Source organism: Penicillium diatomitis, assembly GCF_028827545.1.
Source record: "Penicillium diatomitis strain IBT 30728 chromosome Unknown utg000001l_segment0_segment0, whole genome shotgun sequence".
NCBI classification, from domain to species: domain Eukaryota; kingdom Fungi; phylum Ascomycota; class Eurotiomycetes; order Eurotiales; family Aspergillaceae; genus Penicillium; species Penicillium diatomitis.
The window spans coordinates 757,693-783,923 of NW_026623173.1; the positions used below are offsets into that span (position 1 = coordinate 757,693).

Below are 26,231 nucleotides of genomic sequence, written 5' to 3' on the forward strand. Positions count from 1 at the left end.
GAGCGTCTTATTAATTTCTAACATTCAAACTTTTCGAAAGCACGTTGCACTAATCTTTCCTTTTCGAATTCATGCTTATTATTTTATCCAAATACACATCCATGAAGCTCAAATCTACCTGTAACGAGACACCGAAGCCTCAAATAAGTGATGCCATCTGGATACATGACCTCAACAACCGGTCGTCGCTCGGATTGATACGACAGGCCTGTCCCACAACACTGAAAAGATAAGTTTACGCGGAGTTTAATTATATTGAGTTGGAACTAGGTCCAGAAAAGCCAAGAAATCAGTTGATCTGACAGGGTGAGCTCACATACTGCACGTGCAAGAACGTGCTGCGCATTCAACAAGATTTGTAGACACGCCCGATTCGTGGACACGTAAAGTGCGAGCGGAGCAAGGTTACGCGTTGTTCCACATCATCAGTGTAGCGTAGAATCATATCGACAAATTTAGAGCCTTGTTGCGTATGGAATTCACTATCCAACTGAGAGTCAGACCTAAAGCAGCCGGCTTGAATTGGAAGCCAAGCCGTTCGACCGGGCGAGACGTATTACCAATACAGGGTAAACATCAAAGACTGAAATAAGCACTCCATCTAGACCAACTCCGCTTCATAATCCTCCTCCAACTCATGCCCAAACCGTTTCTCAATGACCCATCTCATAAGCCACATATGTCAGAGGCTTTCACATACCATGCGCTCATCCGCATCGTCAGAAACCAACTGCACTGCACAAGGTGCTATGCCTGTTCTGCCAAGATAGCGCAGGCCCATAATTAGACCTTGATCCAAGCAACATCGGCACCGCTGCCGAGCCTGCCTTCAATGTTGTTGGTCTGAAGCTGACATTCACCCACAGTAGTGGTGGATTCGGGGAAATACACGCCCATGCACTTGTCGTCAAGAGCACAAAGCATAGCACACTGTTCCTCGTTGAGACCAGGCTTAATGACCTGCTTGAGAGACATGGAGGATTTGGCATGGGAGACATTGCACTTCTTCTTCAGGGAAACAGATCCAACTATGACGACTTCATTGTCGCCACCCTGGCCACATTGCTTGAAAGATGGCGCTGAGAAAGGAAGCGTCACGCTGAGGGACGAATGTAGTGTAGCCACCCGCATGCTGGAGGTTGGCCAACGTTTGGCGGATCGGATAAGACTCCTGCTTGCTGACAACGCAGGTGCTGCATTTACAGGCGAGGTCTTTATGGCACTGCTCGGCGCACTCTTGCTGAGTAGAGGCGCCAGTGGGGATGGGACCACATCCATTGTACCAAGTGTCGCATTCCACTTCCCCGAAACCACCAAAGACGGCATCCTGTTCACTCATAGCGGGACAAGTCCTTGCGGCATCGTTCGGGAGAGGGGATTGAGAAGCACCCAGCGAGGCCAAGGCGGCAAAAGCAATAGGAAGAATCATCTTGGCCATTTTTGAAGATTTTTACTGATTGACAGACGGAAAATTGAGATACTATCGAGAGCACCTGTATTGGGTCAAGTTCTTGGAACTCGGGAATAAGGTCGGGTGCTGAGGCCGAAGTTATATCTCGTCCCCTCATCCATGTACAAGACTTGTAGTTAATGTGAAATTCCTGTCGTACAGTACCTCCATTCCCTTCTTGTTTGTTCCGTGTAAACAACTGGAGGAATTAGTAATGCTTCACCTCCTAGGTATGACAATATCTTGCAGGAGCCGTGACCTGAAACCAGATAGCATCTGCAACACTGGTGATCTGGACCTTCGGATGTCTCCTTAATCTTTGCGATTCAGACCTACCCGACACTGTGTTACATTCGATGATGGAATGCATAATTTCGGTCGATCATCTGCGCACTCTGATTGTGGCTGGCGTAGGCTCGTAGCCCTGTCTGAGAGATGCACTTTCAGGTCCTCAGACATGCAACATCCCCAGGGATCGTATCCACGGCCAACTGCTGGCAGTAACCAGGGAATTCCGCTGTAGTATATGAGCGCCATGCGCGACAATCCCGCGATCGGAAAAGGGTCCGGCCCGGAGACGGGTGTTTTCTTCATCGAGATCGAGCATCGACCATGACTTATAAAGTATGATCCGGGGAAAGGCAGTTTCCATAATTGGCTGAGTTGGTTAGTGCGCCATGAATGTTGCCGAACAGTATTTTCACGATAGTAGAGAATTTTCTTCCAAACAGAGCTTAACTTAGTTTCAACCAACCTATCTCCACTGCTTTTGTTTTTCGAGCCGGAGTCATCTAAACTATCTCGACGATACGTCATGCATTTCGTGGAGGGGTTCAGGTGCAATTTGACAGTTACGGCGCAAAGAGCTCTTCGGTTCTACTCCGTCAATTCCAAATCGGCGAATACTGCGACGCAACAAATTGAAGACACTACTATTCGCTTCAGTTTTAAGTAAGCAGGTCACTCAAACTTCACCAACTTAGGTATTCGCAAGTCCCATACTGATGCCTTCAGTTATCGCAATGACACAGCAATAGGAACTCGTTCGCATTAAACAGTGTGGTTCTCTACAGTCCTTAACGTCTAGGATTGAAAACAGCCCATCACATTGGCCATATCGATGATTTCTGAGGGCTAAGTCAAGATTACAGGTTAGTCAGCTATCAGCTTTGAAAGAAATGACCTTTTATAATGTTAGTCCATATCGTAGCACGTTTGAAAAGCTATGATGGGACCAGAAGCTAGAAGCGGCCATCTCGACCCGGTCCTGTAGAATGATAACATGAGTTTCCCGTGTATTGGCGCTTCTTACCTCAGAGTCCTTCAACATCTCCAGCTTGTTCAGACAGCGAACTTCCTTTTCATCTCCCTTTGACTTTTCAAATTTGCCCCCCCCCCCCCCCAATGGAAGATATGACCATGTATTCAGAGTCTACTGCCATGGATTTTTCTATATCTGACTTCACGAATATACATGCTGCGACCTCTCACCATGTAAGACTACTGGTATACATCAGCTTTTCATGAACTTGATTTGTGTTTCAGAACCCGGATTTCTGAAGCAAAGGTTACTAATGATGTACAAGAGTATCAGTACATCATGGCTTGTTATCACAGTATGGAGTTCATATATTTGGGTATTTGACCTGCTATGGAGGTAGCGCAAGATTCATTAGAAAAGTAATGCTACACAGATATCTTCCTAGTAATCCACGCAAACCTGTTGCAGACGCCAATCATAGAGCCAATCCGCGGAGTGTCTCGATGGGAGATATTTACCGATGATTAGATCTTTCATATACAGAAGCAAGGCATCACTACACCTTTTCAAAGCGGAGCACTTCCTCCCTTTACTAAACTTAAGACATTGAATATCAAGGAGTAAGGTAGTACCATAGACGGAAGATATACCTAGAAATTGTACTCGAAAGCCACAACGAGTAACTTGCATACACCAACGCAACTTACATTCATGCTTAGGGCTCAGCGAAGCTTACATATGGCCTAAACATTCTGCTAGCAGCCTGCCGGCCAAGTATTCCTGTGTAACCACCAAGCATGCACAGTCACAATGCTTTCACTTTCTATGACAACATGTTTGGGATTCCTGGATACTACAAGCTTACTGGATGGCCCTACGGCTCGGTGACATCTCGAAAATTCGAAGATCCGCGAAGATTCAAGCTTGCTGCATCATGCGCCGTATACACTATACACGGATAAGCAAGTCCTGCCACGATCTCAGCATGAAGATCGATCTGCTCTTGCATCGAAGCGTGAGATCACAGCACTGCATTTGCCATAAAACTGTAATCTTAGTGATGAATTTGAGACGCGAAGACACGATTGCAGTCACTTCCAGCGTGGACATCCGTGGTCTACCTCCTGGCACTCACAGGCTTGGTGCTATCTTCCAGACTCCCAATCGAACATAAAAGGATAGGAATGAATCAGATACCAGAGCAATACCTTCTTCAAAAGACTTTACCCTTCCGACTTAATTGAAGTTCTTCAAAATGGTCCGCAAAAACCAATCTTTCTTTTCTTTTCTTGCCTTGGCATGCTTGACTGCGGGTGTGTTTGCCGATGGTCCTCCGCCCGGCGTCAGCTCTAATTCACATGTAGCGCCTTGAGGCGCAGGGATTCCACCTGGTTTGGGGGCTGGACTTCCTGGTGGTTCTGGCGAGCGCCATGGCGGTGGTTCTGGTGGTCTTCATGGTGGCAGTGTGCCTGCAGGCTCTGGCGAACCTCCCAGTGGTAGTGTGCCACCTGGAGCTGGCGATAAGCCCAAAACGATTCAACCAAACTGTCCACAAGATGATGGTAAAGTGTACGCTGCACCAGACAGCTCTTGGTTCCAGCTTCAGTGCCTCTACCATGACTGGAGAGGTGTCAAGATTCCAGGCGCCCCCCCACCCCCCCTTAAGCTTCTTCTTTGCAAGAGTACATCGACAGATGTTCTGCAACCGAGGGCTGTGTTGCGGTCCACTTTGGTGACTTGAGCGGTCGTCTTTCTGGAAACTGCGACATGATGGCCGAGCCCGAAGGCCCTGGTGACACTCCATGTGAGAATCACCACGTCGCCAACGTGGTTGATCCGCCTGTGGTGGACATGCCAGATGATAACATCCCGAAATGCAGCACTGAATGCCCGGGTGCCAAGCATAGGCATTACACCGGTCCATATAGGCAGGCGTTCAAGATGAACTGTGGGAAACGCCATGGAACCAAGTATATCAGCGTCGAAGAGAAAGCTTCTTTGGAGGAATGAATGGACGCTTGCGATAGTCTGACGAGCTGTCACAGCGTCGACTACAACCGTCGCGTCAAGAAGTGCTACTTGTCCACCCACCAAGGAGAACCGACAATAGATGCTCCTGGTTTTGCGAGCGCGTACGGTCTCGGATGTGCTGGGGCCTGTGAGAAGAAATGCTGCAACTCCAAGAATTGATTTGGTAACGGTGCACTTTCCCCTCCTAAGATCGACGACGAGCCGTGCCTCGAATGGATCGTGACGTTGGCGGCCACGATGCGGCAAGACGGGCGTGGAAAGAATACGAAAGGCTGGTACTGTTCCCAAATTCGAATTGATTTGTTTTTTGCTTTTGCCGTTCAATATCAGTGGTATTTTTGCATCGAGCAATTTTCTATTCAACCAAAATTGTAACTCGCCGTAGTGACTCTTCCATGATGATAAATCAAACAAGTTGGTTCAAGTCTGGCTTTCAGAGGGCGACATCACTCTCTCGCTGGCAGGGTCGTCTCTCTCGCACGGGTTGAATGCTCTGGTATGTGAAGACGGGGTGGGAGAGGATCGGTGACCTCGAGCTGAATAAGTCAAGCGACTTGACGGATTGATGCATGGATTCTTTCATGTCCCAGCTTGTCATACCGAGCCGAGGCGCTGAATATCCCTCAGAGTATGGACAGGCCGTCAGTCAGGCGGGTGGAATCTTCTGATTTCAGATCATCGGAATAGGTGATCAAGTTCCAGGAATTAATAATGTTTGGTTTCATCGGGAAAAGAGAGAAGGCCAGATTGATGCCATGATAGTTTAGGCCGCTGATGTCACTGTTCGTGCTGACGTTGGCACTGGTAGTAAATTGAACACTTGTAGTAGAGCCCTTGTACCATCAGCCAGATACGGTGCCCTACCTCCAGTTATTCTTCGATCAAGGCGATCTTTCAAGTTGCATGACAAGAACTCTGAGTATGTCTGGTCGAGCTTCCATGTCCAAACTTACAACCCACGTATTGAAAAATGCTCAGCTCCTCGGGGTAATGTAGAAGCACACTTGTCTCGGGGGTATGTCTCGACAATTCTTCCTCATTAAGGCTGTACTCGCGCAATCTACTCGCTGACATCACTCAAGCAATTGACATTTGACCACTCCTTGATGAAAACCAACGACGAAGTTCATTTCAGCAGTCAATTGCCAAACGAAACAGGGTATTTTGACTGTCCTTCATCTTTGAGTACTCTACTTCGCAGGTGACTAGAAATTGGCAGGCCGCGTGCAAAGTTCAGGCAGGCAGACAATCCCTTGAATCAACAGCAGTGTGTTGCTATCTGGACCAAGGCGTTGTATGCCGCTAGCCGTGTAATCATCAATCCCGCCAGCCTTCCAACGGATGTCTCGGTATCCCGGTATCTGAGGGACAGACCATTGGAAGACACTCCAAATGAGTCAGTATGCAACCTGACGCAGCACTGATAACGAGCAAGCACTACCTACGTCCTGTCTGATGCTTTCGAGAGTCTTCTGGAATAGCCGAGACGGACTCGGTCATGGGACATAAACATATCTTGACGTCGAGTGGAGAATCCTTCGAACAGGTCTAGGCCATACGGTGAAGCCCTGGTGAAAGCCAGGTCGACATGCTGGTAGTAGGTAAGGTACCTACGTAAGTGGTCGTCTCTAAAATTGTGGTGGACTCCCGGCAAAGCCTCAGCGTCCGGCAAGAAGAATTCAATCACTGTGCAAAGTGTTGGAAATTCCTGTCCAGTAGGCATATCGGCCGGAAGTTTGATAAAGGCCGATGAGTATCCCATTCTGCGGTAGACCTTGAAGTTCTGAGACGTGACTTCGTCATCTCGCGCAGATAGAAAGACAGCCATTCTACTTTTACTTTGACTGGACGAAGTTTGAGTCGTCCTGTGTTCCAATTCTTATTGTTGCTTTTCTATATGCAACACGGCCCAAAGTATGTTCGTCTCGGGACGGCAGATGTAACTCCATCATCTAGTTACGCGGACGGCCGGTGGACATCATGAGTCTTATCATCCCATGATGAGTGGTGTGCACAATTTGTGGCAAAAGGGCGAGCGGGAACTAGAATGGGAAATTTTTCCGAAATAAAGTTCTTTCATCTTTCCATAACATCGATAATCTTACTTGAGGCGAATCAGATATTGTATGTCTACCGGACCCAAAGAAATCTCCAGAAGGAGGGATTAGGCACTCCCTTAGTGTTGCTGAACCTTTGATTGACTGATTTCAGTGCATTTATCACTGCAACGTTAATGAATGTGGGGACATGGAAACTTTGAGCTCCGTCGTCTACTCGGAGGCCCGACTTTGCTAGTTTCCAGCAAAACGGCGCTCAGCGGACTCAACGGGGGCCTCATATCGAACATAGCCCCCGACCGTCACTTGTCGTGGATCGAGAGGTCATGGTACAAACCGTGGATGACCTGGATATCTGGTGGCAGACACAACATCAACTCAATCAGTAACTTCCTTGGTCGGGTTCGGCTTCGGTTTCGCTGAGCTACTCACCAGTAGATTAATAGTCACGATCTTAGTCGCTGGTCACCTGACTCTATTCCGGAATGCAGATCTTCTTCACGTGGCAACCATTCTGCTGGTCATGGCCTCAACGTTATCCATTTGGCATGCAACGACATATGCCAGTAGTCTACATAATGGAAGAGCCAACTCTCCTATTATTCCCCCTTGCGGCACATTCTCCTCCTCGGAGAGACGCCAGGGCAGAGGACCGTCTGGGCTCGTTGGGCGGTTCAAAGGTTCAAAGTCAAACAAACGAACTGGGCCCCACCCCATCCACCTCGCACTTTATCTGAAATTCAGACAGTCCCGACAGAACCTTTGGGGGTGTTATTTCGAAGTTTCGAACCCTCCGCCAGCTTCCATCCGTCTTCCATTCTTCCCACCAATTGCCCCTCCCCCCTGATTACCTCCAATCTCCGCGCGCGTTGACCGCTACCGATGACTCCACTCCGCCCTGCAATCAAGCAGGCTGAGACGACCACCATGACTTTCCTGCCACTGACCCATGAAGGGATCCACTGACCACCTCTGGCAGACTACTGGCAGCGCCCCCAGACCCTGTAAGTGGCCGCTATGCAGTGACCCAGGATGGAGGTTTGGCGCCTAGCGCGATCCCGAGGCGTGGTCCTTTGGGGGGTCCTTGGCAGCGTTCTTTTCTCGGGGAAAGCGGTCATTTTGTGGGTTCCGAAGAGCAAGATTCTTCCGGATTCTCAAGATAGGCCAATACTGGACCCCATGCCTTCCAAAGTGGTCGGATCTGACAGTCGTCCCCGTTTGATCATCACGGGTGGCCCTGTCGGTCAACGCAATCACGAGTTTGAGAAGCAGGTCCGCATGCATCCTCTGGACAGGACCGTCCGGCATCACCATTGGCCGATCTCAGAGTGCCCTGGTCCTGCCCTGCATCAACGCCCAGCAACCTCGACTGTGAGAGACAACCTTGCAGGACAGCTTCCTGCTGTACAGTGCATGACCACATGCCACCTGACTCATGGGCTGGACTGCTGTGGTCGGTTGGACAGCCGCCAGGAACATGTCGGACACCCCGGAACCTGATCAAGTCACGAGACTCACCCAAATCTGCCGCTGCAGGCCACAGAAGAGGTGGAACCTGTGCTGTGATGGTCCGAAAAAGAAAGCTCTCGATTCGACGATGTCAGATGGGAGGTGGAAAAGCCAGCCACAGCTTGAATGGAAGCAGTTCTAGATTTCCAGCAGGAAATTACCTTCCAACCATGGTTGACTCCTGAGAAGGACAGCCGCCACTCAGGTCCAGATCGTAAGAGGCTTCGGGTCGGTACAGAACGACAGATGCCATGAGTCCATTACTCCATTGTTACGGTGTCTTGGGCCAAATCGTAAGCTTTCGGCTCAGGGCCAACGGGATCGCTGGGAGATCGAAAGCGTGAAACAGGTTCCAGAAGAGTCCGTGGGTAAACCACGACTGCTTCAGTGCTTGCTCCTCATCTGTCACTGGTAACTTTTATCACAGCTCACGGCTTTTGTTTGTAGCCTCTCGATTAGCTTAGCAAACGGCCGCCGAGCACTGCGAGCGGCAGTTTTGGCGTTTGCGTGAGCCTGGGAGTGGCCTGCCTTCGGGAGTCGCTCCGACTGATACTGTCAGGGTGCCGGGTGCCTAACAACCACAAAGTCCCAACGGGTACAATACCAGTAAGTATCCTCTTTACAAAGTTTACCCTGATCGAATTCGTTGATTATTGCGCACCCCCCAAAAGGGCCATCAATGTGTTATGATCGCATCCAGCCTTCATTTTGGTTACGAACTCGATTCAATGGTGGTTCCATTTCAGGCAGCATACTCACTACTCGGATGCTGACTTGTAGACTACAGCAACGGGACTGGCAAGTCTGCAGGGAAAAGCCGGCCTAAAGAGCCCGAAGAGGTGCGGTTGAATCGTTTAAAACATCCCACGCCAGTCTCACTTGGACCAGTACGGTAGGTCTTCGACGGGATTTGTTTTCCTCAGTTGAGACCAGACACGAAACAGACAGGAAAAATTGAGCTTGAACAACCCCGGGCCAAGTGGAGCTGCTGAAGCAAAAGCGACGACCCACGGGTACACGGGTGCCTGCGGTCCACCATGATCAAATCCATGTCTGATTGTCCAGTGTTCATCGATTGTCCAGTCCTACAGCATCTTCCGTATTCGTTAGACCGGTAAAACAAATCAACTGTGCTGCTCGGAAACGGGAGAAGTTTGTAAATTTGTATCATGTCTTTTCAACCTTGAATTACAGATGTGACTGATTGGCTGCTTCGGTGCCATCCGGAGTGAATCTCGTCGGCTTAGAAAAATCTTCCGGGAGGTTGAAACGGTGTCAGGTATCTCTCAAGATTGAGACCTGTACAGTGTGGCAGTCAGGAGTCTAGACACGGCGACACTGTACGATTCAATGGTACAGTCAAACATGGCGATTTCCGGGTGGTACTACTGTATTTGATATTGACATGTGCCACTGCCTGGCACCTGCCCCTGGAGATTCTTGCTGTGCATAAGGCGTCGAAATCTTTTAGGCTCTAAGACAGACCGCTCAGGGTGAGGTCACCTGACGCTGACTCATTCCGTGCTTGAGGTTGGATTGGAAGGTGCCCGCGGACATAAAGCATGATGGAGGCTCAATAATCAAAGTGGAAAATCCATTCTCAATTAGACCCTCCTCGCTCACCTTCGAGTTGCGCTGATTTTCCCTTGTTCGAGAGTAACCTGTTCCAGGTTCAGATCCAAATTGGGCATCTTGGAGCCACAGTTGAATCCCCACCCGTAAGAAAAATAACAAATCGAGAAAACAAAAATCAAAGAAGGCAGAGTAAAACAGCCATAACGGTTGTTTCTTTAATTCTGATTTATAAGTGGCTCATTTCACTTCTTTTTTTTTTCCCTCTTTTCTTCAATGAGAGCCAGGTGGACTATCCCTCTTACTCTATCATCCAAGTACAGTACATGTCTTTGATTGAAAAGTGCAACGGTCCTTCATGAGTCTTTGAATATAAACCTAGACTTCCCTCCGCCCTTCCCCCCCCCCCCCCTCCCCTTGCATCTCCTCTAGACTCTGGTCTTTGCCTTTGCCTTCAGCCCGTACCTGTCCTATCTCGCTCGACCCTCGCTTCACAGCCGACCCCTTCGCACCCGACCTCGACTTCCTTCCGGCTATCTACTCAACACTTTCAACTCTCGACACTTCCGTCGACACCAACACTGGGACTAGTTAGTGCGCCTGCCTCGTGCTGACAGACGACTGGGAAGGAAAAAGAAGTTCCTCCGACGTCATTTCCAATCCTGGTGGTGCTTTCCAGTTCTCTCGACTCTGGTCGCGCCCATTACGTCTGCCTTTCCCCGTAACCCTTTCCCCGTAACTTCCGCATTTCGGGCGCCGCAATTTCAATTCGCATCGTCAATCTCGAAGTATTCCCGCGCAATTACTCCACTTCACACCCTACCATTCAAGAGTCCTGATTTCCACCCGAGACACAAACCAATCTCTTGCGACTCGACTTGGCGCCTTTCAGAGTGAACCGGTTCACGACCTTGGTCAATTGTCCACCTCTCCCTCCTTTTCTGTTGTGACATTCTCACAACTCCACATTTCCGGCTGCATATCCGCTCTGGCTCTCAACGGCACCTTGTCTCCACCATGTTCTCCTGCGCAAACTATCCTCGTGGCTGCCGAGGCCGCGTCAACCGTGACGGCGCCAAATGTTCCGACTGCGTGGTAAGTTGAAGCTGTTTTTCTCTTTCCCTCTCTCTCTCTCTCTCACCTTCCCTTGATTGGACTTCCCTTCACACTTCCTCTTCTTGAGGCGTGGTTGCGTCGATCTCTGTGCACTGCAACTACAGGACTTGACCCGCTGGGGGCGCTCTCTTTAATACCGGAACACATGAGTCTGACGGCAGTTTCTCTTTGACCATAGACCTTGAACCTGCGCCGTCCTGCCTCCGCATCACCTTTCGCACAGCCTCGTGACTATAAGCGGGCGCTTCCCTCTGAGAGACTGCGCGATTCTGTCTTCAACAGATCCGACTTGGAGCTCTAAGCTTCTGCAGCGCCGGTTCCCCCTCGATTCGCTCGATTGACCGGGGTCCACAGCCTCGAATCTCGAGAACAAGAAAAAAAAAAAAAAAAAAAAACGGACTTTCGACCCAAAAAAAACAATCAACGTCTCGTGGGACACTATCATGACGGGCTGGTCCCGTCTTGTCGCGGATATGGGAGACGAGTTGATCGCGTCTCTATGCCGACAGGTGGTCGTCAACTCGATTCTTACGTCTCTCCTTTCTCCGTCCCACATGCATACCTGGGTGTTTTGATTACGAACTTCAGCATCATGACGGAGGCCGTCTCTTTTGGCGCACATAATTATTATTATTTTTTTCTCACAAGAGATCCTCGCATCCCCGTTGCTGATGGCGTTCCCAGCCGACGCCGTGCATTATTGCACTCTTCTCAAATGGTATCGTTTCATCTTGACAGTTTGTCAGTGATGCCGAGGCCTGAACTTGCGATCTCTCAAGGGGATATTTGAAGCGATCAACATGGTCACTTTTCTGGTATTTGTGTCTCCAAGTTTTGGTCCAAGTGTGGCAACTACTACACCCTCGTTTCACCACCCCAACTTGGCTTCATCTTGTTCTCTCTATCTCCGAGGTCTGCCGGCCTCACCATGTCTGACACCGCCTGGGCAGTGGTACACAATTGGACTTGGCCACAGTCGATCAGCGATCGACAGTGCACTAGCTCGTTTGCACTATGCTCCACTCTCTTCATGACGGGGAGCAGATCTTCCTGCGCATGTGACTTGGTCACCCCGTCGGCGGCGAGTTGCTTTCTCTGATTAATCTTTTCTTCTCCTTTTTGTGCAAGTCTTCGCGATTGCGAATGACTTTGCGATGTCATACCCCTTCACGCTTCTTGTGTCTTTGGATAGCATTCTTCTCTCCCGGAGGACCGACGGCGCCGCGTTTATGGACTCTTATGGGACAAATTTGCATTATTAGCTTTATACCTTATTGATACCATGCTCTGATCGTCAACTCTGTTGTCGCATCACTCCTCCAACTCCATTCCCTTACTTGCAATGTAGTCCGTATCCTCGGTCGGCCACTAGTCGATGTCGGAATCTTCATACAGCAAAGATCATGGTATGCATAGCCACCAATCCAGTAACCCCCCTTCCCCCGGGACGCTCAGCCGCATCACTACACCAAAGTACCAGGCTCCATCTCTTCTCCACGGGCGGCCCCGAGACTCGTGCGTGGAATCAATTCCGTCTCACCCCTGCTCCATCCATGTCCGTCAACCAGAGGACGAAGTCTGATATGCTGAAATTGCAAAAGCCGGAGGCCATGACCATCCCCTGCGCCGACCTCGTGTCGCCAAGCGGAATCCTTCCAAACTATATCCGTTCTCCACCCTCAAGAACCAGGCTCATTGTACATCTATCTGCCCGATATGCTGAGACACTAAATTCTCCGATTGGTATCACGTACTCCCGTCGCACACAATCACGCACAGTTGTCAGCCCTGTCCTTGTGGACCATTTGTGGTTCTACTTGCCTGGTTCCAGCTCTTTCTCGAGATGCATCGGTAGAATCAATAGAGGCGCCCAGTTTCCACACGACCCGCCATCATGATGGTTCAAATCATCTCGCACAGACAAGGTACCCTCAGCCAAGTAGCTTCCCAAACCGAGAATCAGAATAAAAAGTCTTATGATCGCCCGTAGTCCCTGACCATGGGGGTTGTAACCCTTACATGTAATCGATGCAGGATCATAGGTCAACGCTCAGTTGTACTGCGCATCGGCGCATCGACTCCGCCCGCCGGTACATGCCCTCCGTGCGCGCATCGAGTCCATCTGAAAGGCAAGCGTTTGATGGGAGGCCTCGCCCAGGCTCCTGAGATTGGGATGACAGGCGGAATCCAGGGAGTGCCCGACAAAGCACGAATCCACCACCCCATTCGGTATATCGTGGGAGTTTGAGGCTGAAGCGAAGTTGACCAGGGCGCGAGTGGATAAGAGTTTCATCGTTATTTCCTGAATTGAATTTTTTTTAGTTTTTTTTTTTTTTTGTCTCTCTGCTTCTATTTTTTCAAGGAGATCTTGTCGTTATCTCAATTTGGAGTGTTGTTTCGGCAGTGCAAAGTCTAAATGTCCCCGCTATCGGCTATACGGTACAGGCACACTATACAATAGTACCTGACCACCTGCTGAACCTCAAGTTTCAACTACCTTTGCCTGGTTTTGGAGTTGAATGCGAGGGTCTCCGGTTTGATGTATGGAGAGAACTTGCCCGGGCTTTAGGTGGGGGTTGTTGTTGGAAAGTTGGTCTGGACCTTTTCCACGTTGTTCCGGGCCATGTTGCCATGTCCTAACTACACGTAATATGGTAGAGGCTCTGTAGGATGATGCATGGATCTGAGGTTTGTGTTACTGATTTCTTGATCTGATGATTCAGTGGTTTCAGGAATGCACTGATAAAAGTTCCCTAATACCATGAAGCATAATAAGAATTGAAGTACTGATTTGGGTTGGCACGGGAAAAAGCGATGCAACTGTCCAGCCTTGTGCCTCGTGGAGCGAGCGATCACTTGAACGATCCATTCAATGAGTTGTTCCTCCAGACAACGAAATCAGCTGAACGTTTTCGATATACAGTGGCTGATGAGTAGTTGCGCGGAGATCTGGACGGTAAGAGCGATTAAACTAAGAGGGATCCATGGGTCCCTCGTGCAAGAAAGCCGTCGCATGGACCAATGTGCCAGTGCCTCTGTGCCTCGTTTTATTCTTCGCCATTCCATAAAAACGACCTAGTCGCTTGACTCGCTACTGGTAGAAAGCTCTGGAAAATACCTACATCCGAGCGGCTCTTTTTACATAGGTGGGCCAAGTTCAGGACATGAGCCTAAGCTATTGTAGGTACTCGGTAAGTCGGTAGGGTCTTAACTTTCAAGGCATGTGATTGTAATATGAACATGTATTCTCAGCCCAACCTAAACAAGCACTTGTACAGAGGTACTGTTCTTGTACTGTCAATCCCACCCCAATGCTAAATGCTGATTGCTGAATGCTCCTGGTTTTCGTGACCTCTGCATTCTCCACTTTTCACGATGTGGTTATGGGCAGTACAAGTTACAATCATTATTTCCCTACTCCCCCCCTTTTTTTTTTGAACTCACCCGCTAGTTCCACTTCAGCCACAGTTTGATGCGAGCTCGCCGTTTCAGACTGATCTAGTGGAGACTCGGGCAGCTCAGATACCCACCTTTTTGGCGCGACATGATTCGAATGGTTCGAGAACATTACCCAAAACACGCGCGGTCGGGCCGGTGGCGGGTCCTCGTGGCGAGGCAGGTGCATGCTTGTGGACTCCGTGGAGTGTAGACTGTGGAGTGTGGAATGGTAAATTCAGACGTCCGAAGTGGTCAAGTGTGGCTTTTTTGGAATCCATTGATTACTCCGAGAGCTCCGTAAGACTGGGCAGTAGGCACTAGGCACTGAGGCAGTAAGATTAAGCTGAAAGCTCCGTTTCTAGATTGTATACAGTTGTACTAAGATCGATCTGATGATACCGCACTGCCGCAGTATATTCAGTCCACTCAATCTAGTATCTATACTACTATCGGTATTTACTATTTACTGACAATTGAAAGTCTTGTAGGTTGTACACATGAGCACAATATACCTCAGTATTCAGTGTATAGGTACCTATGTGGATCCTATTTCGGACAAGATGTACTACTGTAAAGACTCTGATATTTTTTTTCTCGATTTCTGGGGTTATCATTACCGAGTCGGTTGTTGATCCACGCAAATGGACATCATCACACAGGCGGGCAAGGTTGATGCACGTGGATTCACAGAACCCACCTGTTTACCCACGATCATAATGATTATGTCTCAAGGCTTGTCGATCACTCTTGTCCCACGCAAGACACTAACTGGGTGCTAAGGCGCTTGATTATTCAGACCTTAATCAATCGCGTAAGACAAAGGCAAGAGTCAATAAAAAGAGGAGCAAGTCAGACGGCTGCCCCAAGAGCGGGCCCGAAAGGAACTTTGGAAGACGCAGCTGATTTGCCCTAGAAATCGGCCTTCCTTTGAAACTGCCTCCCTGATCGGCAAGGCATGTTTGGGCTGGTTCATTGGCTGAAGCAGAAACATTTAATCTTTGGCGTTGCAGATCAACACACTGTACATAGTGAGTAGTTGAGTACTAATGAGTAGTGGAGGGAATTGTTCAGTCGACGACGGACTCATGCACCAAGGGCTGAGACAGGTGATTCAGCAAACTCGTCGATCATCAGGGGTACCTGGGTAGTCAACTTGAAAACCTACGTCGGCAGCCGGATCACTGACTCGCGCGCTCATTGCCCGATCTCCTTTTCAGAAAAGCCAAAAGACTGAAGATCTCAATTCCCGGGCGTCGCAAAACAAGCTTCGGGAGGGTTCCGGCCTTCTAGACTCATGCAGCTTACGCCTTACTGAGCTAAGGTACAATATGGTGGGTAAGGCCATGCCTGTTCATGCGGACAATATCAACAAGGCTGAACGTCACAGACACGCATGCAGGAGCGGGTGGGCCTCGACAATTCCACAAAACACTTCTACTTTGTCGGAGGATCGTTGCTCCTGAAATGTTCATGTCACTCTCAGTGGACTCGGTGTCAATTTAGAAACACTGGAAATTTCAAGCATGTCACAGGTGTTTGGTTGACCTCAATCTTCTCTCTGTAGGCGCATCCTGCTGCAGACTTAGGTGACATTGACAACTGCGCACGAGAACGATGGTGTACTCGTAATATGAAAGGGCTTGCAGCTGCTCATTCCGCGAATAGCGTTTCTCGACACACCCAGTGTGCTGTCTCCGTATGAAGTGTCCAATATCGCCGATCCTCTGTCAACTCGGTCATCTCGCCTCTGAAATGCTGATGGTCACTGGTATTCCCCAGACGTCCAAGTTCTTCAAAAACAAAAATCTGATCTCGCATGTAAGAATCGAGGCACGATCGCTTGACGGCCAAAGGCCTGACCCGCTCCCCTCCACCGTCGGACTGAGCCTGTGTATCATCGAGCGTCTCAGAGAGCTCTTGGAGAAATTACTTATACAATGGTCGATCATGTTCGAGACCCGCTGGAGATGAGCTTCAGTGCTGTTTCTGTTCAGAGGTTGATCCTGCCCTTTCCTGGGCGTTTGATGTTTGTCCAGCTTTCTCTTCTGGCCTTGCGGCGCGGCTTGTCTACATCGAAGAGCAATGTGTCGTACCCGATCCGGAATCCGTTCGATGAATGAGCGACCAGTAGAAGGAAGATTTGACAGAAATGGGACGTCACCTCTGTCAGATGCGTATTGATAGGGACTGTGCTTGTTCCATCCGCCGACTCAGCCAAAACGGAGGACTCGATCGTTCTCAACGCTTTCCGCAGTCTCCGATGAGTCTCTCTTTCAATATGATCCGGAACAGTCAGGCATGAGCCATTTCTCTCGTTCTGAGGCAGTGTATCTCTCGGTGCTAACACGATCACGTCGATGCGGGTGACTTGCCCGCGCTCAAAGCTCATGAGATCGATCATCGGAAAGCGAGAAGTCGGCGACAGCCCTTCGGAAAAACATGACTCGGACGTTGGCAGGGGACGAATGAAGAAGCTCATCTCACCCATTGAGAGAGAACCAGTTGCCCACCCCCGCTTGTGAAGCTTTACCGAGAGTGCAGGAAGACCTAGACGCGCGAAATTTGGTTCAATCACTTGGGAAATATAGTCGTAAGATGGACATCCAGAACCATTTGTCCCGCCGACGATATTGACTTTGACAACTTTAGTTGATGCTCGTGCTCCAACATGAATCTTAGGGATACAAGGCCTGAAAGATTAGACAGATGGAGCCTGGTGTTTGCATTCGGATGTTGTACTCTGAATTGACCGAAACACCGTTCAGTGGCATAAGCGCGGCATTGAGTCGTTGATACTGCCCCTTGGGCGTCTGTGATGCTGTTGCTGGATCTGAAGTCTTTTCGGCTTGCGGTGATGTCAATGTGATACTCCTGGCTCCAACCAAGTCGTTCGTCACATGGCTGCCACTTATCTCGGCCAATATTTTAACTGCGGCCAAATGCGAGCCTCAAAGCCCAGTTTTCCCTCGGCGATTTCCCCGTATATGATCAATCGTCACTGGACGACCCGCTAACGCCGAAAGACCACGGGTGATTCGAACAAGCTGCCCACCACATCCCAGAGTTCTGCTGTCAATGTGGATGTGTGGTGAGATATGCGGTGCCACGTCGCTAGTCTCGAAAGCAGCATTCTCCAAATTCTTGAAGCTACTCATGATGTAATTTCAGGGAAACGAAACCCACAAGGACGGTCATAAAGCACGTTGATAGCATTCAACCCGCATTTTGTGAACCAGCTCGAGGTAAGACGGACGCAACGGGAAGTCAGGCAAGAGGCGTTGGGCTGTGACTCATGCCTGCGGGCTAAGCCTTCTCCGTAAACGATGGCGGCGTGGAGTGAAGTGTGTAGTTAGTGTATATGCAGTACATGCCCGGCAGTTACACCAGGGAATGACACCGTCGTGCAAGAGCTTCACGATGACGCACAGGCTCTCAAGCTCAAGGGGAGTCGAGTGATCACTGTCGGGAGAGATTGATTGTATATTTCAGTGACTCTTCGTTGTTGCTGGTACGGAAACAACAAACGTGGGAAGGAGTAGATGATGGGTTTGTGTGACAAATGTGAATTCCCTCTTCCTCTGCCCACTGCATGGATGTCTGCGTTGACTGTTAGAAAATCACCACTACGATCAGGACTTTCTCTTTGCTTCCTTACGCGTAGGCATCCGCACACTGTTAGAATAACATCGTAGAGATCACGACGAATCATAGAGTTTGGTGCCGAATTCGAGATGGCTATCGCATGTCCGCGGGAACTAGAAAAAGGAGTGAAGAGACCCGTCGCTGCCTATTCAACATGGGATGCAAATTTGAATGCAATTGGGTAGCCTGCCAGTTCTAGGTACTCGCTGGCTGGGCAGGTATCTATAGAGTAGGCAACCACGTGATGCTGAATATGTGACGGACGTGTTGTACCGTACTCGGTCTCACTCTCGTGTGGTTCATGTCCATCTCATGGTTCGGTACCTGAACGTACCTGAACCATCGCAAATGCAGACAATCCCCAACTGGGACACGGATCTCTTCTGGGCTCTCTTATAAAACAACATGTCAACCGCGGAAATGGTACCTTGGTTCCATTTTGTTCAAGCCCTGGACTTTCCGAATGTAGTAACAATTGCAATTGCTGTTGGTACGAATTGGGTAGCGGCGCTGACTGAGAATGTCGTCGTTGACTTCACAGTTGCGCCTTCCAAAGCATCATTGTATACTACCTCGATCCCAGAAGCCTCAGATAAAGAAATATTTTTCTTTCTCATCATCATCTGTTGGTCTTCCAATTAAGAGAAAAAAAAATCCAAGTTTTGCTTACTTCTCCATACATAATTCCTCCATTTCAGTGTTTGAAATACGATACATCCGCAGTCTTTCGGCAGTATGTTTTCCGGAACTGGCGCTCGTGATCGACTACGGAGATCCATGTCGTCCCGATCAATGCGGAGAACTCGATCATCCAAAGATTTCTCATCCATCAAGACAAACCAGATGAACGCCCAAGCAATGGCGGCTGCATCTCGCGCCATGAGACCCAATGCGTCTTCGTCTGATTCCAAAGCGTATGATCGAGTGGGCGGCCCGCATCAAGTAGCCATTCCCCCACGGCGAGCGCCCTCGAGTCTTCGATATACCGAGCAAGAACCCATTATCGTCAACACCTTTTATGAAGCAGCTGGGGTCCCTCCCACACCTGTTCAACCAGAACCTGTCGAGAATGAAGACTGCCGTCCTCCAAATCCCGCGGAATTGCCGCAGATCATAGAGCCCGTGGGACTAGATGGACGTCTGAACTCGCGAGCTTCATCGTACCGCCGGCTGCGCAAAGCCAAGTCAATGTTCAGCACACGAGCAAAGTCTTCGCAGACTGTCTATTCTCCATCCCAGACAGAGACACCAAGAAACGCATTCGAGTTGAATCGAGGAGAATTTCATTGGGATCTGCCTCGAACACTGCGGCCCTCGCCGTCTCCCCATATCATCCAGCGACAACACAGTCATGTCGTTCGCCACGCGAAGAGTCATGATGCGGCGATAGAGCTTGCTCGTAGTCAATTTCGAATGGGCTCTTACAGCCCTGAGCCAATGCAGGAACGGCCCTCATCGTTCCATCGGAAGAAAAGGGAGCAGAAGAGGTTCCGCCAAACGCTGCGGATTACCAGTGACAATTCGCCCAGCTTGACTTCGTCACCCTATTCACTTTCGAGATGGAGCTCGCGCAGCAAGTCCCGAGCTTTGTCTGCTTCGATCAAGAGTGGCTTCCGCCGTATCTTCGGACGTTCCAAACCCAGCGGTGCGGGACCCGAGGATGCCCATGAAAGAGGCGATCTCTCGACCCCAGTCCCCAATTCCATCGCTGCTGCTGGGCAATCGTTGGGGCACGAAGGAAAGACCACCGTCCTGGCTAGAGATCCCGTGCCAGCGGACTCTCCCGATGGTGACAGTCTTCACACCGTGACATCGCGAGTAACAAGCTGGGCGGATTCATCGGTTGCAAACACCATCAAGACACACACCGTCCGGCGCCGTCAGTCTTTGTCCCTCATCGAGGAACACGATGATTTGAACAAACATCTGCCTGAGACACCTGATGCCTCTGCGGAGAGAATTCCAGCACGCAGCATGCGAGGTGGACTGAGTAGTCAGATGAGTCCCAGTGCGATCCAGAATTGGGCAAATAGCAATGACCTCTATTCTGCTTTGATGCAGCAGATCAGAGACAGCGATGCACGTTCGACTGATGAGGAAATTGTCTTTGGCGCGGTCCCACAGCATCGTGCGATTCCAGAAAAAGCGTCATCTATTCGCAGCCAACACGCTGTGCCACAGGTCTTCAGCGAGGAATCATCAGCTGCTGGCTCACTCGTGGTGAGTCATGTGCCCGAAATCGAGTCCCCCACGCCGCGCCGATCTCAGGGCCTCATGCGAGTTCCGAGGGTCATACGGAGAAGTCGCAATGTTCGAGCAAGTCGGCCGATCGAAGATGTCTTTGCAGCTTCGCAGGTCCCAGATATTGTCCCTTCGTATGAAGGAGCCGATGGGGACACCGATAGTGTTGTTTTCTGTTCTCTGGCCAGATCACAGACAAGGGACGATTCACCCAGTATCTATTCTCGAACAAGCGGTGGGACCCCTGAGGAAAGCTCCAGTAGAATGATTGCCAATGTCCTGGACAACGAGACCGGCACAGCGACTATCTTTGCGTCCCAGAGAGCCACGTATAGTTCACCCAACCGAACTCATGATCAGGCTCCTTCCGGGAACCCTCGACCGCCTAGTTTGGACTGGAAGAAGTGGATGGATTCTGAGATCGAGCGAATTGAGAACACAACTCCAGTCCGAGAGCACACAAGGGAGGGGGCCCAGCTTGGTAGTGACCAAGAAGACGACGTCTTCAAGCACATGGCAGAAGAGGAACAGACGGCCTCTGAGAAAGTCAAGGAGGGCCCTGCCGTGTTGCATAAGGGGAGACGTAATACCCTTGGCCACGCGTTAAAGCGTCAACCTTCCGGTCAGAACAATTACTCCCGGCCCTTCAGTCGAGCTTCGAGCATGAGCACTTTTCTACCCTCGCGCGGAACCCGTTCTCTGATCCACGAGAAACCGAGTCAACCTGCGGTGACTGAGAAGGGTACTGGCGGACCTGCTGATCTACCAGCTGAGGCTGCTAGCCCTCGGGAATCCTCCATCGTGCGGACAGTGCCTCCAAATCAGGGCAAAGGGCCGGAACCTTCGAGTGCGATTGCACAAGGGCCTGCTCGTGAAGTGTCAAAGCGCGGGTTGACTCAGGAACAGTACCGGCGCTATTCCGCCCGCCGACCGCTTACCGTTGGGACATCCACGAATGTGCGGTCCATGCGCAGCTTTCAAGCATCACACCGGATGCATGGTGAGAACACCGAGAAGCAAAAGGAGTATGAGGAGCTCTTGGATGACTACCATCAAGTCCAGGATTCTCCATCCCAAATTTCCAGCAAGCGCATGGTCGAGATGTTTCTGGAAAGTCGGCGCCAGGAGGGTGCAGGACATGTGGACGGCACGGAAAACGGCGACGCATTTGTCTAAATGGCGCAGCTCACGTGCACCGCAGTGTTATCTCCCACGTGTCAGATTGGAGAGTGCAGTTCTTGTGTTTTGCGCCATTTTTATGTTTTGCGTTGTATTTTGTAACCCTGTCATCGCATCTCTTATCCGAGATATTGATCCGCTTCCGTGGTTATTGGTCTGCGTTGTGAGAGAGGCGAGAACGGTTGCGACAGACTGCACTGCCGTATTATCGGGCTTTCATGCAAGTCTGGAGTTTGCAGTTTTCGTCTCTTGTTCGGTCTCTTGTTGAGTTTCTGGACCCTGTTATCCTTGATCCAAGATTTTGCTTCAGCTACGATGGACTTTTGCTACCTTGGCAAACGACGAACAAGATTGAGATTGCCCTGCCGTTTGGCCGGGTGTATGCAAGTTTGAGGTCTGTAAGGCTTTTGTCCTTTGCTTGATCTCAAGTCTGAAACCTGTCAATCATCTTTTATTCGGGAATTCACTCCGATTGCTATATGTTTTCTTGTTGCTTGTTGAAAGGCAAACAAGCTTGAGATATGAAGCCTCTATCGCTCAAGTGTGCTATGGTCACTGAAGGCAGTGTTAGTCCGTGTTTTCAGAATCAATCAATAAACTGTATCACATTATCTGGTTTCTCTCTGCAACTACCCTGAATCTGCGCTACATGTGCTACCTCTAAGTCAGATATAGATTCATCTCCAGCCTTGACTTATCTGGAAACTCACCACTTCCCAATCCTTCTACTATTAGGCACACGTGGAAACCCCTCTCTCGTTTGGCAGCATAGATACCCCATAGCCATCGCAGTTTGATCTTGCAAGTCGCACACCTAGCTGACAGCACACGAAGTTTGTCTCGAACGTGATACCCCTACGCAATGCGTCGCCGACGTGACCTAGTGGAGTCACTACAAGTAGTCTTCGCATGTCCGCATCAGCCAAGGGAGCTGAGAATGGTTGGAGACATTTCGACAGCAGGTCGACCCGCTAGAAAATTAGAGACGGCAGTGAAAAGCTTGACGTTCTTGATCTTGAATTGTTGGAGAATAGAGGATTGCATCCTTTTTTTTTTTTTTCTTTTAAATGCCGACAAGTTCTACGTCTTTCTCAGAAGCATGATTGAGGATTCAAGACCGAGGTATTGGAATCCATTTCACTACTCCACATAATTTGCAGGAAATGCCCCCTTGACACCCCGTAGTTCACCTTCCCACCAATCGTCCGTACTGTCTGTCTTGCGTATCACACGGATCCGATCACCCTCTTGGAAGGAGAGATCTCCTCTACTCTGACCCCCAAAGTCATAAATTGCAGTAACGTATGACGCTGCCCTGGGCGGAGGTGGGGGTTTCTTCTTCTTGAGAGAAGCTACAGCGAACGGATCACTTGCACCCGGGGTGGACACGGCAGTCGACGAGGCACGACGCTGCTGTTGAAAGTAGTCGACGTTGGGACCGGCGGGGGAAAAGGAAGGCCCACACGACGGGGGCGCTGAGGGATGAAGGAATGGATTCGGGACAATTGCAGGAGGGGAAGATACACGAGATTCGTATCCCGAGTAAGGCGGAGGTGTGCTGGACGCGCTTGCGACTGAGATGGGAGGTGTCATCGTTGACGAGCTAGGAGAGGGTGATCTAAATTCCGAGGCGTACGGTTTGGTCCCGGGCATTGGGGGTGGCACATTATATCGCGGGAGGCTTTGAGCGCTGCGATTTGAAGATACGGAGGACATGGTGCTGATGCTTCGACCGCCGATGGAAGGTCGCTTGTTCTGTGATTCTTGGGTCAGGCGGAGAGCCTTGCCATGGGCCACGATGGCCATGCTGTCGATCTCGGCTCGAGGGCCGTTGTTGCCGTCTTCCCAGGTCTGGATGACTTGGTCCATAGGAGGTGGTGGGTTGGGCCATCCTTCAGCTTCACAGTAGCCGGAGAGCACGGTATAGTAGTGTGCTAGCATGCGATTCTGGATTTCCACCTGCGCTTGAAGAATGAATGGCGCCAAAGAGAACAGCAGCGAGATGAGTGTGGGAAGTCGCTGCATCAAGTCATGGTCGGCCTGCTGATAAATCTGCAGTGTCATGGCAATTAGTCTGTCCGTCTCGTCGAAGATCATGAACAAGCTCTCCGTGTTCTCGACGTACCTCCTTTGCGACAGTCAAATCTGCCTCTGCTTTGGCAAGCGCAGCGTTCTCACGGTCGGAACGCTTTGGTTTGTGAATGAGACTATCGTATTTGCTCTGGAAGCGCTCAAATTCTGACTATTGATTTTCGGCGCAAGTGATTTATTAGTTTACAACTCGGAGAGACTCGAGATGGATGCTTCGCAACGGGTCCCAAAGTTCATACCTTTTTCTCATTCCGCTTCTTGATGGACTTCTTGACTGGAGCCAAATAGCTCTTTGCTTGCTCGGCCGGTTGCGACATGCGTCGCTCAACCATTTGCAATTCCTCCAGGAGGTCCCCCCGAAGCTCGTCATATTCGCGACGAAGATTGCTGGTTCGAGTTAAGAGGGCTTTAGGGGTCTCCTGTGGGGTATGACGGGTCTCTGTTTCAGAGGAGGCCAGGATCGGCGCGTATAGTCCGTCGAATTCATCGGCCAGTCGACTCTGGAAAGTCGCGATTGACACCCACGCATCGCGCCATGCTTTGGTTGACTCAACGATCTGATGCGAGGTGGGATCGATCAGTCTGGTGTCTCGACGGGCTGCGCGCTACTATGGTGGAAGCGGGGAAAGTGATGCTATTTTGAGACCGGGGGCGGGGGTTGGGGAGACTCACTTTGGTAAAGAGGTTGTCGGCATCTTCAAAGTCCTTGAGAAGGACAGCCACCTGGCTGTTGTCCGCGGACTTGGCCGTGGTCAACCGACCGAACCGTCTTTGCATGCTCTGCATCGTCAGCACAGGAGAAAAGGGCGTCCGACGCAATTGCAATGTGGTCGCGTTTGGACAAGTTCTTGGAGTAAGGAAGCCGAGTTCTCGTATAGTTAGGTAGTTGATGGCACAAGCAATCGCCGAGGCAGACAAGCGATGACGTTGCAACGTGTCTCGGCGGTTTTCAAGTGGAAAGGAAGACGGTTGAGGTTCACGGTTGAGATTCACCACAAGAATTGAAGAACAGCAGAAAGAAAATTCGAGGGAAAGTGACGATTGTTTATGGGCCCCAGCCTCCAATGTGAAACGGTGGTCTAGAGGCGAATCTAACGTCCACGGGGGAAACAGGGCTTTGGGACTCTCCACCTGGGAGACTCTGACCAACGTGCCTGATGTCTCAACCTCCAACTTTTTGAACCGGTTTCGCCTCCTGCGGCTCGTCCAAGCTCATGGAGAGTTGACCACAGGCCGCGAGCCCCTCTTGCTGGGAAAGGTTGGCCCCCTGCTCGGCAATCTCCAGTCGACGGGAAAGTCGTCAAGTACTGGGTTGCGATCACGGTGGTTGGAAACTTGGAGCAGATACACATCCCTGCCACACTAAGCCCGTCGTGGATGTAACTTGAGCAATGACTGGTAAGGGCTCACTGCCATCATGCCATGGAGCCCTCTATTCTCGCAAGTCCCCCATTGTATCACTACCTAAAGTTAGCAACAATGGGTACTGATGTAGTACTTCCCATCTGGGTCATTGCAGGAGTCACATGTCGATCAGTACCTACGTGGCAACGATTGCGTTCGACGCGTATGTTTACAAATGCATGATGTACGAATCAGCAAAGCATCAATCTGAGCTCCGAGGAGAAGATGAGCTCGCTGATCTAGCAGCGCACAGTGCATGGCATTAGGAGGGTATTAGCTTACCAGCCTTAGACCCGTAGTAGTGATAGCACGAGTACTAGCAGACTACTAATAGCACCATGTCCTAAAGCAGGGCTATGGACTTACAAGAGAACTGGATCAGGAGCCATTTAGAATTGAGTCACTTACGACCATCCTTCAGGCGATCTTGAGAATGAACTCGATGATTTCAGGGCCGTGGGCAGGAGTCTCCAGCCTGGACAACCTTGAATTCATGAATGCGGAGAGTTGCTGGACGTATCTGCGGGGGAAGCACCGCCCGTCCTTAACGGGCCACACTCTTAACTCACGACTACTTTCGTACCTACCGACCGGATTTCCTATGCCGCGTCTTGGCATTCCCCTTCCGGTTCGGTGCTCAGACTCTCGCCGCTTTTGCTCACTGTTTGCAAGGCATGTGATTCTGCCACTCACCACATTCCATGCTAATAGTACTAATAAGCTACTCTCACTAGTTATACTAAGTCCTTACATCCTAATAAGCGACTTATTATCATCTAAATAATCGAATATACTACCCTATAGTAAAATGCATTTGTGCCACGGCCCACGGTGGCCAATTTTAGCCTTCGTGGAGGCCGAAAAAGGCCCCCCGTGAACATTAATATTTGCTGTTTATAATTAACAATAGGCTCAATAGCAGAAGATTAGACATTATAAAAGCCCGTGACGGGCCGCCGATCAAAGCCTGAGCCCGGCCTACGGGCCTAACGGGCCGCGGACTCTATAGGCTTTTGTAATGTCTACAGAACATGAATCTGCAATATGTTTAGGAATTTTAGGAGTATTAGTAGTACTTGCAGAGGTTCATTAAGAACATTAGAAGGTCAAGTGGACCTCCCATCCTCCGCCATAAATGCGATCCGGCAAGACGCACTGCTTACTTTAGCTCTCAGGGTTCTTTGCTGGACTGGTCAGAAGCCCATTCGAGAGCATCTTTTAATAGGGTCCCAAATCTCAA

At 50.1% G+C, this 26,231-nt stretch overlaps 8 protein-coding genes across 8 annotated transcripts; 4 read left to right on the forward strand and 4 right to left on the reverse strand.

Moving 5' to 3' along the window:
- Positions 1-783: 783 nt before the first annotated feature.
- On the reverse strand, positions 784-1,438 carry N7539_000220 (uncharacterized protein; the record flags this gene model as incomplete). The annotated part of the gene is given in 2 exon segments (XM_056929824.1): positions 784-1,079; positions 1,099-1,438. 2 exon segments carry the CDS (start codon positions 1,436-1,438, stop codon positions 784-786), a joined length of 636 nt encoding a protein of 211 aa, XP_056794117.1.
- Positions 1,439-4,481: 3,043 nt separating this feature from the next.
- N7539_000221 (uncharacterized protein) lies at positions 4,482-4,721 on the forward strand (the record flags this gene model as incomplete). The annotated part of the gene is made up of 1 exon (XM_056929825.1): positions 4,482-4,721. One exon carries the CDS (start codon positions 4,482-4,484, stop codon positions 4,719-4,721), a length of 240 nt encoding a protein of 79 aa, XP_056794118.1.
- A 3,110-nt stretch (positions 4,722-7,831) lies between these two features.
- Positions 7,832-8,299, forward strand: N7539_000222 (uncharacterized protein; the record flags this gene model as incomplete). Its single annotated transcript, XM_056929826.1, has 1 exon — positions 7,832-8,299. The coding sequence occupies one exon, from the start codon at positions 7,832-7,834 to the stop codon at positions 8,297-8,299; it is 468 nt and encodes a 155-aa protein (XP_056794119.1).
- A 2,598-nt stretch (positions 8,300-10,897) lies between these two features.
- On the forward strand, positions 10,898-11,297 carry N7539_000223 (uncharacterized protein; the record flags this gene model as incomplete). The annotated part of the gene is made up of 2 exons (XM_056929827.1): positions 10,898-10,975; positions 11,175-11,297. 2 exons carry the CDS (start codon positions 10,898-10,900, stop codon positions 11,295-11,297), a joined length of 201 nt encoding a protein of 66 aa, XP_056794120.1.
- A 4,787-nt stretch (positions 11,298-16,084) lies between these two features.
- N7539_000224 (uncharacterized protein) lies at positions 16,085-16,383 on the reverse strand (the record flags this gene model as incomplete). The annotated part of the gene is given in 2 exon segments (XM_056929828.1): positions 16,085-16,350; positions 16,365-16,383. 2 exon segments carry the CDS (start codon positions 16,381-16,383, stop codon positions 16,085-16,087), a joined length of 285 nt encoding a protein of 94 aa, XP_056794121.1.
- A 41-nt stretch (positions 16,384-16,424) lies between these two features.
- Positions 16,425-17,589, reverse strand: N7539_000225 (uncharacterized protein; the record flags this gene model as incomplete). Its single annotated transcript, XM_056929829.1, has 3 exons — positions 16,425-17,124; positions 17,174-17,363; positions 17,442-17,589. 3 exons carry the CDS (start codon positions 17,587-17,589, stop codon positions 16,425-16,427), a joined length of 1,038 nt encoding a protein of 345 aa, XP_056794122.1.
- A 1,330-nt stretch (positions 17,590-18,919) lies between these two features.
- On the forward strand, positions 18,920-21,493 carry N7539_000226 (uncharacterized protein; the record flags this gene model as incomplete). The annotated part of the gene is made up of 1 exon (XM_056929830.1): positions 18,920-21,493. The coding sequence occupies one exon, from the start codon at positions 18,920-18,922 to the stop codon at positions 21,491-21,493; it is 2,574 nt and encodes an 857-aa protein (XP_056794123.1).
- Positions 21,494-22,636: 1,143 nt separating this feature from the next.
- Positions 22,637-24,373, reverse strand: N7539_000227 (BAR and SH3 domain-containing protein; the record flags this gene model as incomplete). Its single annotated transcript, XM_056929831.1, has 4 exons — positions 22,637-23,548; positions 23,622-23,738; positions 23,827-24,192; positions 24,260-24,373. The coding sequence occupies 4 exons, from the start codon at positions 24,371-24,373 to the stop codon at positions 22,637-22,639; spliced, it is 1,509 nt and encodes a 502-aa protein (XP_056794124.1).
- Between the last annotated feature and the right edge of the window lie 1,858 nt (positions 24,374-26,231).